This window comes from Schistocerca cancellata, chromosome 2 (genome assembly GCF_023864275.1).
Source record: "Schistocerca cancellata isolate TAMUIC-IGC-003103 chromosome 2, iqSchCanc2.1, whole genome shotgun sequence".
Lineage (NCBI taxonomy): Eukaryota > Metazoa > Arthropoda > Insecta > Orthoptera > Acrididae > Schistocerca > Schistocerca cancellata.
This window is the reverse complement of record NC_064627.1, coordinates 226,759,856-226,773,220: the sequence shown is the minus strand read 5'-3', so window position 1 is coordinate 226,773,220 and position 13,365 is coordinate 226,759,856. Positions and strand designations below refer to the sequence as shown.

The window sequence follows — 13,365 nt, the reverse complement described above, 5'->3', positions numbered from 1 at the left end:
GTTCGGAAGAAAATTTAAATACAGGTGCAACTGTTCAGAGCTTCAAGAAAACAAAAAATTTGAATCTGAGCTTACAGATATCCAAAGACCAACATTGCTCATATCAGACCCATAAATTAAAAGTGAATCAGCAAGCTTAGTTTAAAGTTATTTTGTTAACTGTTCTGTAAAAGTACTGCATCAGCCACAATGTAGCCCCACTCAGTATGTTGTTCTCAGGCACAAGATGTGTTAATTGCTTTTCATAAGTAGCCGAAAATTGCCATAACTACTGTCAAGCAATTGGAAGCTGCTATGAATGGGTGTGTTATCAGGGCTACAAAGAGTCGTGTACAAGAGATACAGAAGGTACCTCATGTACTATCCTCTTCTGTGGATAATGTCTCCTCTACAGGAGGTACAGGGTCTATCACTGCACATCAACTTGACCATAAGTGGTGTGTCAGTAACAGTTTCAGGCAAGCTGTAAAGGGTACATGGGGATCAGGAAGAACTGAGGATGTTACACCCACCCCCTACCCAACATATTCCCTGTCTGGTCTTCCAGTGAAACTGTGTGAATGAGACTCACTCCACCTGTTGGAAAATTTACTGTGTCAAGGAGAGGAAAATGCAAAAGGGTAGTGATCTACTAATTGTCAGCAGTTCAAGTGCACAGCAAATAATGATGACTCTCAGGGAAATGGCAGCAAGGGATGACAAGAAACACCAGTCAGTGTGTATGACTTGGAACATGGTTCAACATGTTAAAGAGGCTATTCCAGCAACCATTGAGGGTACAGGGTGCAACTGGAGATTGTGACACATGTTGGGACAGACAAAGGCTGTCATATGGACTCTGATGTCATACTAGTAGAGAAGGTTGAGAATACAAATCATGATCACAGAGTTTCAACAAAGCTTACAGTCTGCAGCACTGTTCCCAGAACAGATCATGGCCCCTTGGTTCTAAGTCAAGTATTACAATTCTAGTTGTTAATGCCAAAGCATTGGCAATGAAGTTCCACAGTTTGAAGCATCCCTAAAATGCAGTGAAACTCACATAGTACTAGGTACAGAAAGGTGTTAAAACCCTAACTTGACAGCAGTGAGATTTTGGGAAAAATTTAAACAAATATAAAAGGGACAGGCTAATTGAAAATGGAGGTGTGTATTTTTGTCATAACAAGGAACTCACACCCCCTAAGAGATGGAAATTGAAGCTGCAGATCAGACTGTTTCAGCGAAAACTAAGTATCAAGAGTGGACCTAAATTTGTAATTGGAACCTTCTATTGACCACCAGACTCACCTCCTGATGTAACCAAAAACTTCAGAGAAAACTTCAGTTTGGTAGTACATAAGTTCCCAAATCGCACTGTAGTTATTGAGCACTGGGGGAGACTTTAACCCTTAAATCTTGAGGTGTGGTCTATCAGCACAGGTGAGAATTTTCAGACTCACTCTCCAAGGTCAATGGTAGTACATGCCCTCCCACCCTTTTCTCTCCTTATATCACATTTTATTGTTGATTGTATTATCACCTTCTTTGTTTGTTGTTGACACATGGCGAGGTTCTGTAGATTGTGCCTTGTGAACTACATACATGTTTTCTTCAGTACAGCACAAAATGTGTTTACAGGAATGTGTCAATTTTAATGAACCTAAGTTTGATGAAATTATTAATCAGTGGTTGGAGGAAGATGTCAGTGATCACAATTCTGCTAGTGAAAGAAAGTATGATTCACAGGAAGAACTTCAGGGCAATGTGGGTACATTTCTATTTCTTCTGACTTAGATGACGCAGGATCAGTTGTGCAGAAAGAATATTACTATTGCAAGAATGGTTTCAGGTAGTCAAGGAATCCTTGCTGAAGTCTATTTTCAAGGAAATTAAGACATAATATTGTCTTGCAGCTTCTTGACCTATGTCCTGCAGCCAGAGCTCTCAGGCATCATGTGGAACATGAAATCTGGAATTTAATAACTGATGACACAATACTGGAGAGAATGCTATGATTCAAAAATTTCAAAATTTAGCATCAACAAGTACAGTGGAAAAGTGCATATGCCACAAATATGAGAGATGTGAATATGACTGAACTCAAAACATTCTTTGGCCTACTCACCTATACATCTGTTTTTAAACTGAACCGAGAGGACACTTCTGCTATATTGGGCAATAGATGAGACAGGAAGGGGTATTCTTCATTGCATCATGAACTGTTACAGATTCATCGTCCTTCTCTCAAACTTCAATTTCAATTATTGTCAACATAGAACAGAAAAAGTGGCAGTTGAACAGCAACAGTTACATCTGAAATTTTTGCAAAATTTGCAGGATATTGCCAGATGGGTTACACTACTGCTGGTGCTCTTTGAAACCTGGGTGACTTCAAAAAATCTTATTTTCTGAATGGCTATATTTAAATGAGCAAGGATTCTGATGGAAAGACTCTCACAGCAGAGAATAAAAACTATTCGCTCTCCACTCAAAAACGCATCCGACTTCTTACCTGAATCAAAACAATGCATCAAAATGTGCCCATGGCAATATTTTACTAACTTCATGAAACAAACTTGCCAAGATGGTTTTTACTCCTCACATGGAAAGAAGAATGCAAAATATCTACATTACACATGAACTCAAGGGCTTGTATTGGGATAATTCTAGGAATTAGCATAGAGACTGTACCAGTGGATGCAGCAGGTGACTGCCTTGACAGGAAAAAACTTTATGATCCAAGGAAAAGAAGTAAAATGGTATTCCCATGTAAATCGTGAAGAATGTGTGTGTAAAATGTATTTCAGGGCTTCAGGTATGAAACAATAGGGCCTTCAGTATTCAGTAAAATTTTCAAAACACTCATTTCATCTGTATTCCAATAAAACAGTTAAAGTGTTAGTTCAAATCAAATATGTTCTGAGTGGTGGCAAAGAAAAAATGTAGATCCTGCATTGAATGTCAATTTATTTTGCAGACTTTCTTTTTCCATTTATAGATTCCAATTTTTGTGGGCAAGTTTAAACTCAAGAATTTACTTATATATGAAAAATAGCCTTTTCCACACAGCTTCTCCCACTACAGAGATACTATAATATTTTAGAATGTAAAATTCAGTTCTCTGACTGTTCATTCATTAGCACTATTTCAAAAAGTATGCCTTAAATCTCAGTTTAACCATAGGGATTCCAGAAATTGTATCTCGAGATATACATTTCAGAAAAGTGAACTCATGAGTTAAGTGTTAATCATCCAGCAATCAACTGGGATTATTACATTATGTTACACTATACTTACAAACTGTCATTGGCATTTATCACTTGGCACTACTATCTTATCATTGTGCTTTTTTGTGTGTGTCATTGTTTGTGTCTAAAATGTTTCCATCAACTTTGTATCTGATCATATCATGATGGCTACACCAATGTAATAAACAAGTTCAATCAACATCATGTGACTGTTATTAGTGACCTATCACAAATGCGTATAAAAATTATAAGTACCAATATAGTTGCAAACCTGGCAGTAGTATCATCACAACTGCCAATGGATCAAAGTTATTACCTGCTTTATCCTGGTACTAGTGTATGTGAGTGTGGGTGTTCTGAGTGTGGTGTTGCTGCAGATATGTGTTTGAATTGGCCACCAATTGTACCAGTGCAGGCCAGCCCTTGGAGATTACCTGTGGAAGGTGTCTGCATGCTGCAGTCTCTGCCACACTGTCTGCTGGTGACTTGCATTTATATACACATGGAGCAGTGCTGACTAGCCCTCTCCATGTTATTCTAGCTTGTATTGCCCACATCAGTGGTTCTGTCTCTTGTGGAGTCCTGAGAGGCTTCTCCATTGTTGTTGAGAGGTTATGAATAATGACATATTTGTGTGACTTCGATCTGTTTTGTGTATTACTCATTTACTACACAATTAGCGAGGAGTTTGGAACAGTTTCCTCATATGCAATCCTTAAGTGCAGTTTCATCAACTTAATTCATTATGGATGCCATGCTATCGGCCCTGACTGAACAGCTTACTTCAAAATGTGGCTACTTTGTCAGCTTCCATTAATAGACAGGGTCTGTTCCACTGTTGCATCCACCCACTTTCCCTCCGTATGATGATTCAGCCAAGGATTGGGAAGCTTACAAAAAAAAAAAAAAAGACTGAGACAGCAGTTTTTGGCTTTCAGTGTGACAGACTCAAATTTGTGCAAAGCCTTATTCCTCTTGTTGATTCCACGTAAGGTGTATCAATTACTGTGTCAACTTGCCCATTTACAAGAATTGGCAGCTCTTACTTTTTACCACATGTGCAGTTTATTTTCCAACTATTATCATAAACGAATGCATGTCATAGTGGTGCGAGTCGAATTCTACTGATGCCATAATATTACCCATTAAATTCTCTAGATTATTCACTACTAAAAGCAAACAATAATACATGGGATCCTTATCACATATGCATGAGGTGTGCTTGCTTGTGTGTACGAATGGTGTGTGTGTGTGTGTGTGTGTGTGTGTGTGTGTGTGTGTGTGTGTGTGTGTGTGTCCGTTTTACTGATGAAGGCTGTGCCCAAAAGCTTTTCATCAAAATATTGGGGGATTGAAGAATAAAATTGATGAGCTTCTGCTTTGTTTAGAAGATATAGAAACTGAGAATGTAATAGATTAACTATGCAATGATGGCACTTTAATAATTGTAACAGTGTATAGGTCCTCCTCAGGGAATTTCCAGCTATTTCTAGAAAACTTGGATGCTTTGTTGTGCTATCTGTCAGACAGGGGGAAGCAAATCATCATTTGTGGGGATTTCAATGTTGATTCCCTGAAAGAGTGTAATAGGAAGAATGACCTTGTAGTATTACTCATTTCTTTCAATGTGAGCTCCGTCATTGATTTTCCTACTGAGATAACAATGAACAGCAGTACATTGATAGATAACTTTTTTATAGTCCAAGATAAGTTTAAGGACATAAATGCTTATCCTGTTGAGAATGGTCTTTCAGATCGCGGTTACAGCTAGTTACAGTACATGACATAGCTCCATGCAGTATATCAAATCAGACTTTCAAAGCAGTGTGTTCAATTAACGATATAAATATTGCAAACTTTAGGGAAAGCCTACAGCAGCTAGACTGGGATGAAGTGTATAAGGAACCCGATGCAAACTTGAAATATAACTTATTTCACGATACATTTTTAAGGGTATTTGAAAATTGTTTTCCCAAGAAAATAGTTAAACATAATTCCAAGAAAACATATAAAAAACCTTGGCTAACTTAAGGAATAAGAATATCTTGCAACCGTAAAAGAGAACTGTATCTAACAGCAAGAGGGAGTACTGACCCCGAAATTGTTCAATATTATAAAAACTATTGTGCGGTACTAAGAAAAGTTATTAAAAAGTCCAGAAGCATGTGTATCATGTCTGAGATCAGCAACTCTGATAATAAAATTAAAGCAATTTGGAATATTATTGAAAGGGAAACAGGGCAACCAAGAGCACAGGAAGACTTTAGTGCCATAAAACTGAATGACAAGTGTACTAACAAACAATCAGAAATTGAAAATATTTTCAATAATCATTTTTTTAATGTTGTGGAGAAAATAGGATCTAGATCTTCACTAGAAGAGGCAAGGCTACTAATAGAAGAGGCCATACCTGTGCAGTATGAAACAACTGTAATTCCACCAACCTCTCCCTCTGAAATCAGTAAAATAATAAACTCACTGAAAAGCAAAAGCTCTTACGGAATTGATGGCATTTCCAGCAAGGTACTTAAAGCTTGTTCCCCACAGATAAGAAGGATTCTCAGCCACGTATGTAATAGCTCTTTGGAGCAGGGTGTTTTCTCTGATAGACTGAAATACGCCATTGTAAAACCATTGCATAAAAAGGGGGATACGTCAGATGTCAGCAACTACCGCCCAATCTCTCTTCTGACAGCTCTATCAAAAATTTTTGAGAAAGTAATGTATTCAAGAGTAGCCTCCAATATTTGTAAAAATAAAGTACTAACAAAATGTCAGTTTGGTTTTCAGAAAGGCTTTTCAACAGAAGATGCTACCGTATTTATTCGAATCTAAGCCGCACTCGAATCTAAACCGCACCTGCAAAATGAGACTCGAAATAAAGGAAAAAAAAAATCCCGAATCTAAGCCGCATCTGAAATTTGAGACTCGAAATTCAAGGGGAGAGAAAAGTTTTAGGCTGCACCTCCAAATCGAAACAAAGTTGGTCCATTGTAATATGATACACAATTTAGGTCGAATGAATGAAGATACAGTTACAGTAGTTTGGTTCGAGTCGTAAGCTTAGCAGTTAAGCTTTACCAGGTAGCCATTGCTATTCGTCAGGCGCTCCTTCCGTATTTATACGGGTACCCTTCCTTTTTCACGTGCTTCGTCTGGTTTGAATCGATTGCTTATTTTGCTTTGATCTGATAAGTGCCGTTCTCTTTGTTATAGGTGTCTACGTCACGCAAAGCTGAAAATGCATTACTGTACTGTGTCGTGCATTGTTTGTGGCATTCTGATAGTGCGTGTTTACAGCCTGTCGCCGCTCGCGGCATGGCTTCCTTTTGTGTGCGCTACCGCCGCTTACAATAAAAAAATTAAAAAAAAAGAGGAATCGTCTCATTAGCGAAACAATGACAAGAGACTGCTATTTGCTGTTACTTACACTGCTGCTTTCTTTGATAATGATCAAGAACCAAATAATAGACTGCGTATGATAGAACATGTTCTGAACGAGAGTTAGGCGAAAAATTTTCTCCGTTTGAAAATCTTTGCGGCCGCTTCTTTAGTACATCAAATTCTGCACAGAAATCGGAGTCATCTTAGATTTAAAAATCTAGTCAGTTGCCGTGCTTCGTTTCTGACTGTATCACTATTAGGCATAAGAATAATACGAATATAAACGTGACACGATACGTATATTCTTCCGCGTTTGCCGTTGTCTCAATCTAGTTTCGTAGTTTATTAGGCAGACAGGATTTAAATGAGATAACAGCAAACAGGAAAGAATACATGACAAAATGTTTACATTCGTATTATTCTTATGGTGAAGAGAATACTGCATGTGATTCACATTTCATCAGGTTCCTATTAGCAACCATCTCTTCTCACAGGTATGAAAAAATTCAGAACGTAGAGTTGGCCATATTGACAAACATCGCAGTCTTGCCAGTCGGATTTTCATAGTACATTGAAATTCTGCTACATTCGAAGATGAACAATATGTAATTTGTATTTACTTCGTTGGATAATGTATGAAAATGCAGTGGTCGAAACTCGGGGCGGAGAAAAAAAAGCTCGTCTTCCACCCTTTTTTTTTTTTTTAATTTATTTACTGACGCAGAGGTTTTGGCGCCAGTATTTATCTTTGTGCCTACAAAGCATGCCAGTGTACCGCTACATATATTCGATGGCAGAAGTTAGTTGTGGCGGCATCTACCAACATTTTTCAGAACTTCCGCTTGCTTTGCACTCAATTCTAAGCCGCAGGCGGTTTTTTGGATTAGAAAAACCGGAAAAAAAGTGCAGCTTAGATTCGAGTAAATACGGTATATACGCTTTCACTGATCAAATGTTAAATGCTCTGAATAACCAGACATCACCCATTGGTATTTTTTGTGATCTCTCAAAGGCCTTTGATTGTGTAAATCATGGAATTCTTTTAGATAAGCTAAATCATTATGGTTTGAGGGGGACAGTGCACAAATGGTTTAATTCTTACTTAACTGGAAGAATGCAGAAAGTTGAAATAAGTGGTTCATGTAATGTTAAAACAACAGCTGATTCCTCAAACTGGGGGGCTATCAAGTACGGGGTCTCACAGGGTTCGGTCTTAGGTCCTTTACTGTTCTTGATATACATTAATGACTTACCATTCCACATTGATAAAGATGCAAAGTTAGTTCTTTTTGCTGATGATACAAGTATAGTAATAACATCCAAAAACCAAGAACTAAGTGATGTAATTGTAAATGATGTTTTTCACAAAATTATTAAGTCGTTCTCAGCAAACGGACTGTCTTTAAATTTTGATAAAACACAGTATATACAGTTCCGTACAGTAAATGGCACAACTCCAGTAATAAATATAGACTTTGAACAGAAGTCTGTAGCTAAGGTAGAATTTTCAAAATTTTTAGCTGTGTCCATTGATGAGAGGTTAAACTGGAAGCAACACATTGATGGTCTGCTGAAATGTCTGAGTTCAGCTACGTATGCTATTAGGGTTATTGCAAATTTTGGCAATAAGAATCTCAGTAAATTAGCTTACTATGCCTACTTTCATTCACTGCTTTTGTATGGCATCATATTCTGGGGTAATTCATCGTTGAGTAGAAAAGTATTCATTGCTCAAAAACGTGTAATCAGAATAATTGCTGGAGCCCACCCACGGTCATCCTGCAGACATCTATTTAAGGATCTAGGGATCCTCACAGTAACCTCACAGTATATATATTCACTTATGAAATTTGTTGTTAATAATCCAACCCAGTTCAAAAGTAATATCTGTGTGCATAGCTATAACACCAGAAGAAAGGATGATCTTCACTATGCAGGGTTAAATCTTACTTTGGCACAGAAAGGGGTAAATTATGCTGCCACAAAAGTCTTTGGTCACCTACCAAACAGCATCAAAAGCCTGACAGATATCCAACTAACATTTAAAAATAAATTAAAAGAATTTCTAGATGACAACTCCTTCTACTCATTGGATGAATTTTTAGATATAAATTAAGGGGAAAAAAAAACAAAGAACTCAAACATTAGTGTCATGCAATATTTTGTGTAATGTAATATCTTGTACAGACATCTTTTATTAACCTGACACGTTCTACATCATTACGAAGTGTCGTATTCATGATCTATGGAACAAGTATTAATCTAATCTAATCTAATCTAATCTATGTAAGTGTCCTAATTGTGCTTGTCTGCAACTTAATGTGTCTTCTTTACGAGTAGAAATCGGTCTTTTTCTACATTGTTGATATTCCTACCTGGAGATTCTATTGTTTTATCATACAGTTAGGCCAAATATGAGGAAATACTTAACTGCTGAATTGTTACTTAATCTTTCAAGGGAAATGTGACTGTCCATGGCAATAGGAGTCATGGAGAAACAAAATTGTAATTTCTAAAAATCAAAACAGAATTCAGGGATTGAATGTCAATGGTACTGGCATAATAAGGAGATTAGAAAAGTTTAATCGTGATGAAAAACTATTATTTGTATTGTCAGATGTTTTATATATAAATAGTAACACAGGAAGCAAAATGAAATACAGCAAATGTAGGTACAGTATAATCTAGGGTATTATTAATGAACTGATGCCGATTTATAAACTAACCTTAAAAGTGAATACTAATCCACACATACCACGACTCCTTGGAGGTTTGCTGTTCCTCAGTTCTGATATTGCACAGTCTTCTCCCACAGTGATAGTCTCCACCTAGAATAGGGAATACAGTGAAGTATTCACATACTCAAGCATCATTTGTCAAGATAGTAATGTTGAATGAAATGTAGGCATCAAAAAAATATTCCACAGAAGGTAACCAGGAAAGGAAAAAATGAAATTAACAATAAAAAGAGGTAGTGAAAAACAGAAATGAAGATTTATTACAGGAAATGAGGGAAAAGTGGAAAGAGGAAACACTGTCATACAATAAGGGAAAAAGATATATTGAGGGTTACATGAGGAAATCATTAAAAAGTTTGATGACAGAATTGTTGGTGTAAGGGGGAGGGATGATAAGACCAAAGTGGTGGCGTAGAGGAAGAAGGGAAAATGGTGCAACAGAAAAGATCAGTAAAATAAAACTTGTATAATGCAATTGTCAATGCAGGGCACATTTATACCCTCGGGTTTGTAATGTGGCTCATCATAAAAGTGAATTTAGATATGGACAAGAAACTCAAATGTCTTTCACTGTTAAATCATTATGTGATGGAAAGTCCTAGGTTGAATACAAATAAATTAAGGGGTAAAGATAACAACTCATTGAATAGTTGATCTGATGAGGCATCCATAGCCATATAAATAAGACAAACTTTTACTACCTGCTGGGTGCATCCTTCTTCACAGTTATATAATATACTCAATAACACACACACGCACACACACACACACACACACACACACACACACACACACACACACACACGTCTCTGTTCATCTCATCCTCCCACCTCTACTGTCCATCTTCTATTCAACCTCTGTCTCTTCATCTCCTGCTCCACACAATCTCTGTCCATTTCCTGTGTCCCCCTTCTCTGACCACATCTTCCTGGCCCTTACTCCCTGTCCATATTTTCCTACCCCTTTCTGTGCCTATTTTCTCCTGTCCCTCTTCCATCTCCATCTCCCCATTATGCCCCAACCCTTCTGCTTGCCTGCTGCATCTCTCCCTTCCTGCAACCTCATAGCCCATCTTCTCCTCCCCTCTCTATGTCAATCTCCTCCTCCCCACTCTTTCTCTGTTCATCTTCTCCTCATCTCTCTATCCATCTACTCCCCCTTCCTTCCTCCCTCCCCCTCCCCCCTCCCCCTTCCACCCCTCTCTCTCAATCTCCCCCTCTCTCAGTCCCTACAATATTCCCTCCTCTCCCCCTATCCATCTCTTTATCTGCCTCTCTCTGTCCTCATCATCACCCCCCCCTCTCCCTTTCCATCTTCTCCTATCCCTTCTCTCTGTCTATCCCAACTATATCCATCTCAACCCTGTGTTATGCCCTTGCAAAACAGGTCGATGAAGCAGGTCTGTACCACTTCCACAACACACCTCTCGTGCAGGGCAGCCTATGAGTAAGTGGCTTTAAGACCATTTCTGCCCCTGATCTGTGGGTTGTTCTGCAATGCAGGTTCATGAAGTTGCCGATGTTACTAAAGAACAATATACTTGTCATGCAGGGCAGCCTACATGTCAGGGACTGGAAAAACATTTCTTTCCCGTGTCGACGCAGGCGGATACCATTCATCCAGAAAATGCCTGTCATGCACGGCAGCCTGTACGGCAGGGGCTGGAAAAAACTCTGCTTTAGCTTGTATATCTGTTCCTATTGGAGCTAAGAGGTTATAAACCCACAGTGTAGATACTCATGAACCCTGCTGTTTTCATGCCAAATTTGGTTGAAATCTATCCAGGGGTTTGGACGCAGATCCTGGACACACAAACATACACACTGCTCTTTGAACAGTTGGGCATACTGACAAGAGCATCACAATACATTTACCCACTTATGAAATTTGTTTCAACAACAAATCACAATTCAAAAACAATGGTAACATCCATAAATATTACACTATAAAGAGAAAAGTCCTACACTGTCCATCACTCAGCATTAGTGTCTCACAAGAAGCCATAAAATTCTTTGAGCACCTATTCAGTGATGCAAAGAACTTCAAACATAAACTAAAATCATATCTGCCTGACAACTAGTTCTATTGCATAGAATTTCTAAATACAAAACAATGTGTGTGTGTGTGTGTGTGTGTGTGTGTGTGTGGGAGGCGGGGGGGGGGGGGGGAGGGAGGGCAATGATTACATTCTTCTCAGCTTTGCAGCTGGATAAAAAAATGGCTCTAAGCACTATGGGACTTATCATCTGAGTCCTCTAGACTCAGAATGTCCATGCCCGAGGCAGGATTGGAACCTGCGACCGTAGCAGCAGGGTGGTTCCGGACTGAAGTGCCTGGAACTGCTCGGCCACATTGGCCAGCTGCAGCTGGATCACATAGTCATATTGCAATTACATCACTTTGCCATTGTTTTCACTGAGAAAGTGTAACATAAATGTGAAACTGTCTTCTTTCACATTTTAGTGAGAGGCCACAATTATAACACGGAATGTACAAATAACTCATATGTGTCATGGTAGCCACTGAGTGATGTTTGTTTCTTAAGGTTACTTGTTTTCGACAATACTGAAGGTGCTCTAGAGCAATGCTGTAGTTTACATGTGTCTCATACTACAGAACAGCAATTTGTTTCACTGTATTGTGTTCAACAGGGTATCATGAGCGCCAGATGAATTATAATGGGCAAAACAAGATGTGGCAGCAGCAAAAGTGACAGGAGTCAAGGACAGTGTGGACAAATGGTCATTGGCAGCAGGTAAGGCCCGACTGCCTGAGGTGGTGTTACAGTCCCAGAGAAGTGCACTGTTGCATAGCAACAACACACTAGAACTCACTTCAGAATGTCATGGACTCTGTGATGGTGGCAATCATGCACAAAATCTAGGAAATGGTGAGACATACTAGTGCTGAAATCTGATCTCTAAGGAAGTCCTTGGCTGAATGTAAGAAAAAGTCTGTCGATCAAGAAAATAAACTGTCTACGGCCTCCAATGAAGTTGAGCAATACCAAAGAAGAAACAGCTTGCACTTGTTCAGAATGGCCAAAAGTGATCATGAGAACAATGATCACTATTGCATATGAGAAATTTGAAATGCAGGTTAATATGGCTGAAATTGACAGAAGCTGTTAGATAGGGTGCAGTCTGTCAAGTGCTACAAATCCCAGCCCACTGTGTCTTACAGGAAAAGAGCATTCGTATCTAGCCAGAAGAGGAAATTCGACAAGAATGGAATTACTGTCAGGGAAGATGTCACAAGCAAAATACTAAAATTTGATAAATGTCACCATCTCAAAGTTTGTGTCTTGAAAGTGTGGGCTCAGGATGCCAGCACTGTAGTGAAGACATCAAAGAAAAAATTCTGCAACTAACATACCTGACCTGAAGACATTAAGTGAAATCTTGTAAGACACAAAGACTCAAACATTTGCTTTTGTTCCCACTATATTATTTTTATATAGTTTCCTCAATATTTTATTTTGTTGTAATATTAATTATTCTTTATTTTATATGTGTATTCATATATTGCTCTAGTTAGTATCCACCAACTACGTGCTGTGTACCTACGGTACCAAAGGAGAAAATCAGTATGACTTCTACATAAATATTATTGTTTTATTTCAAACTGGACTGGAGTTTTTGGCTCTAAGCACTATGGGACTTAACATCTGAGGTCATCAGTCTGGAGTTTTTGCATATAACTTATACAGGAAATAAATATATTATGACTTTGTTGTTGGTGTGTTTTACTACATATAATGTGTATCTATGAATTTCCATAATAATCGTCATCAGCTCTAGGTATTTTAGTACCCAAGAGAAGCATTTTTGGTGCCCCCTTCCAACTTACCACTCCCTGTAGCTCAAGAATACAAAAACTAAACCTACATTTCAATAACATATTGTTTGGCTGGATGTACATCCACTTGGTGGGCAGGTGTGCAGGTAGCATTTAAAACTGATGCAGACTTGCAAATAACATACACCCTTGTTTAGAAAAAAGCTACCATATTG

At 38.4% G+C, this 13,365-nt stretch overlaps 1 protein-coding gene across 1 annotated transcript in view; it reads right to left on the bottom strand.

The window, feature by feature from the left end:
• The window catches only part of LOC126161557 (triokinase/FMN cyclase-like), a 188,036-nt gene that overhangs the window by 86,612 nt on the left and 88,059 nt on the right, over positions 1-13,365 (bottom strand). The window contains exon 6 of the mRNA XM_049917495.1: positions 9,341-9,442. Coding sequence (XP_049773452.1) covers positions 9,341-9,442 — 102 coding nt within the window. The remainder of the gene's footprint in view (positions 1-9,340; positions 9,443-13,365) is intronic.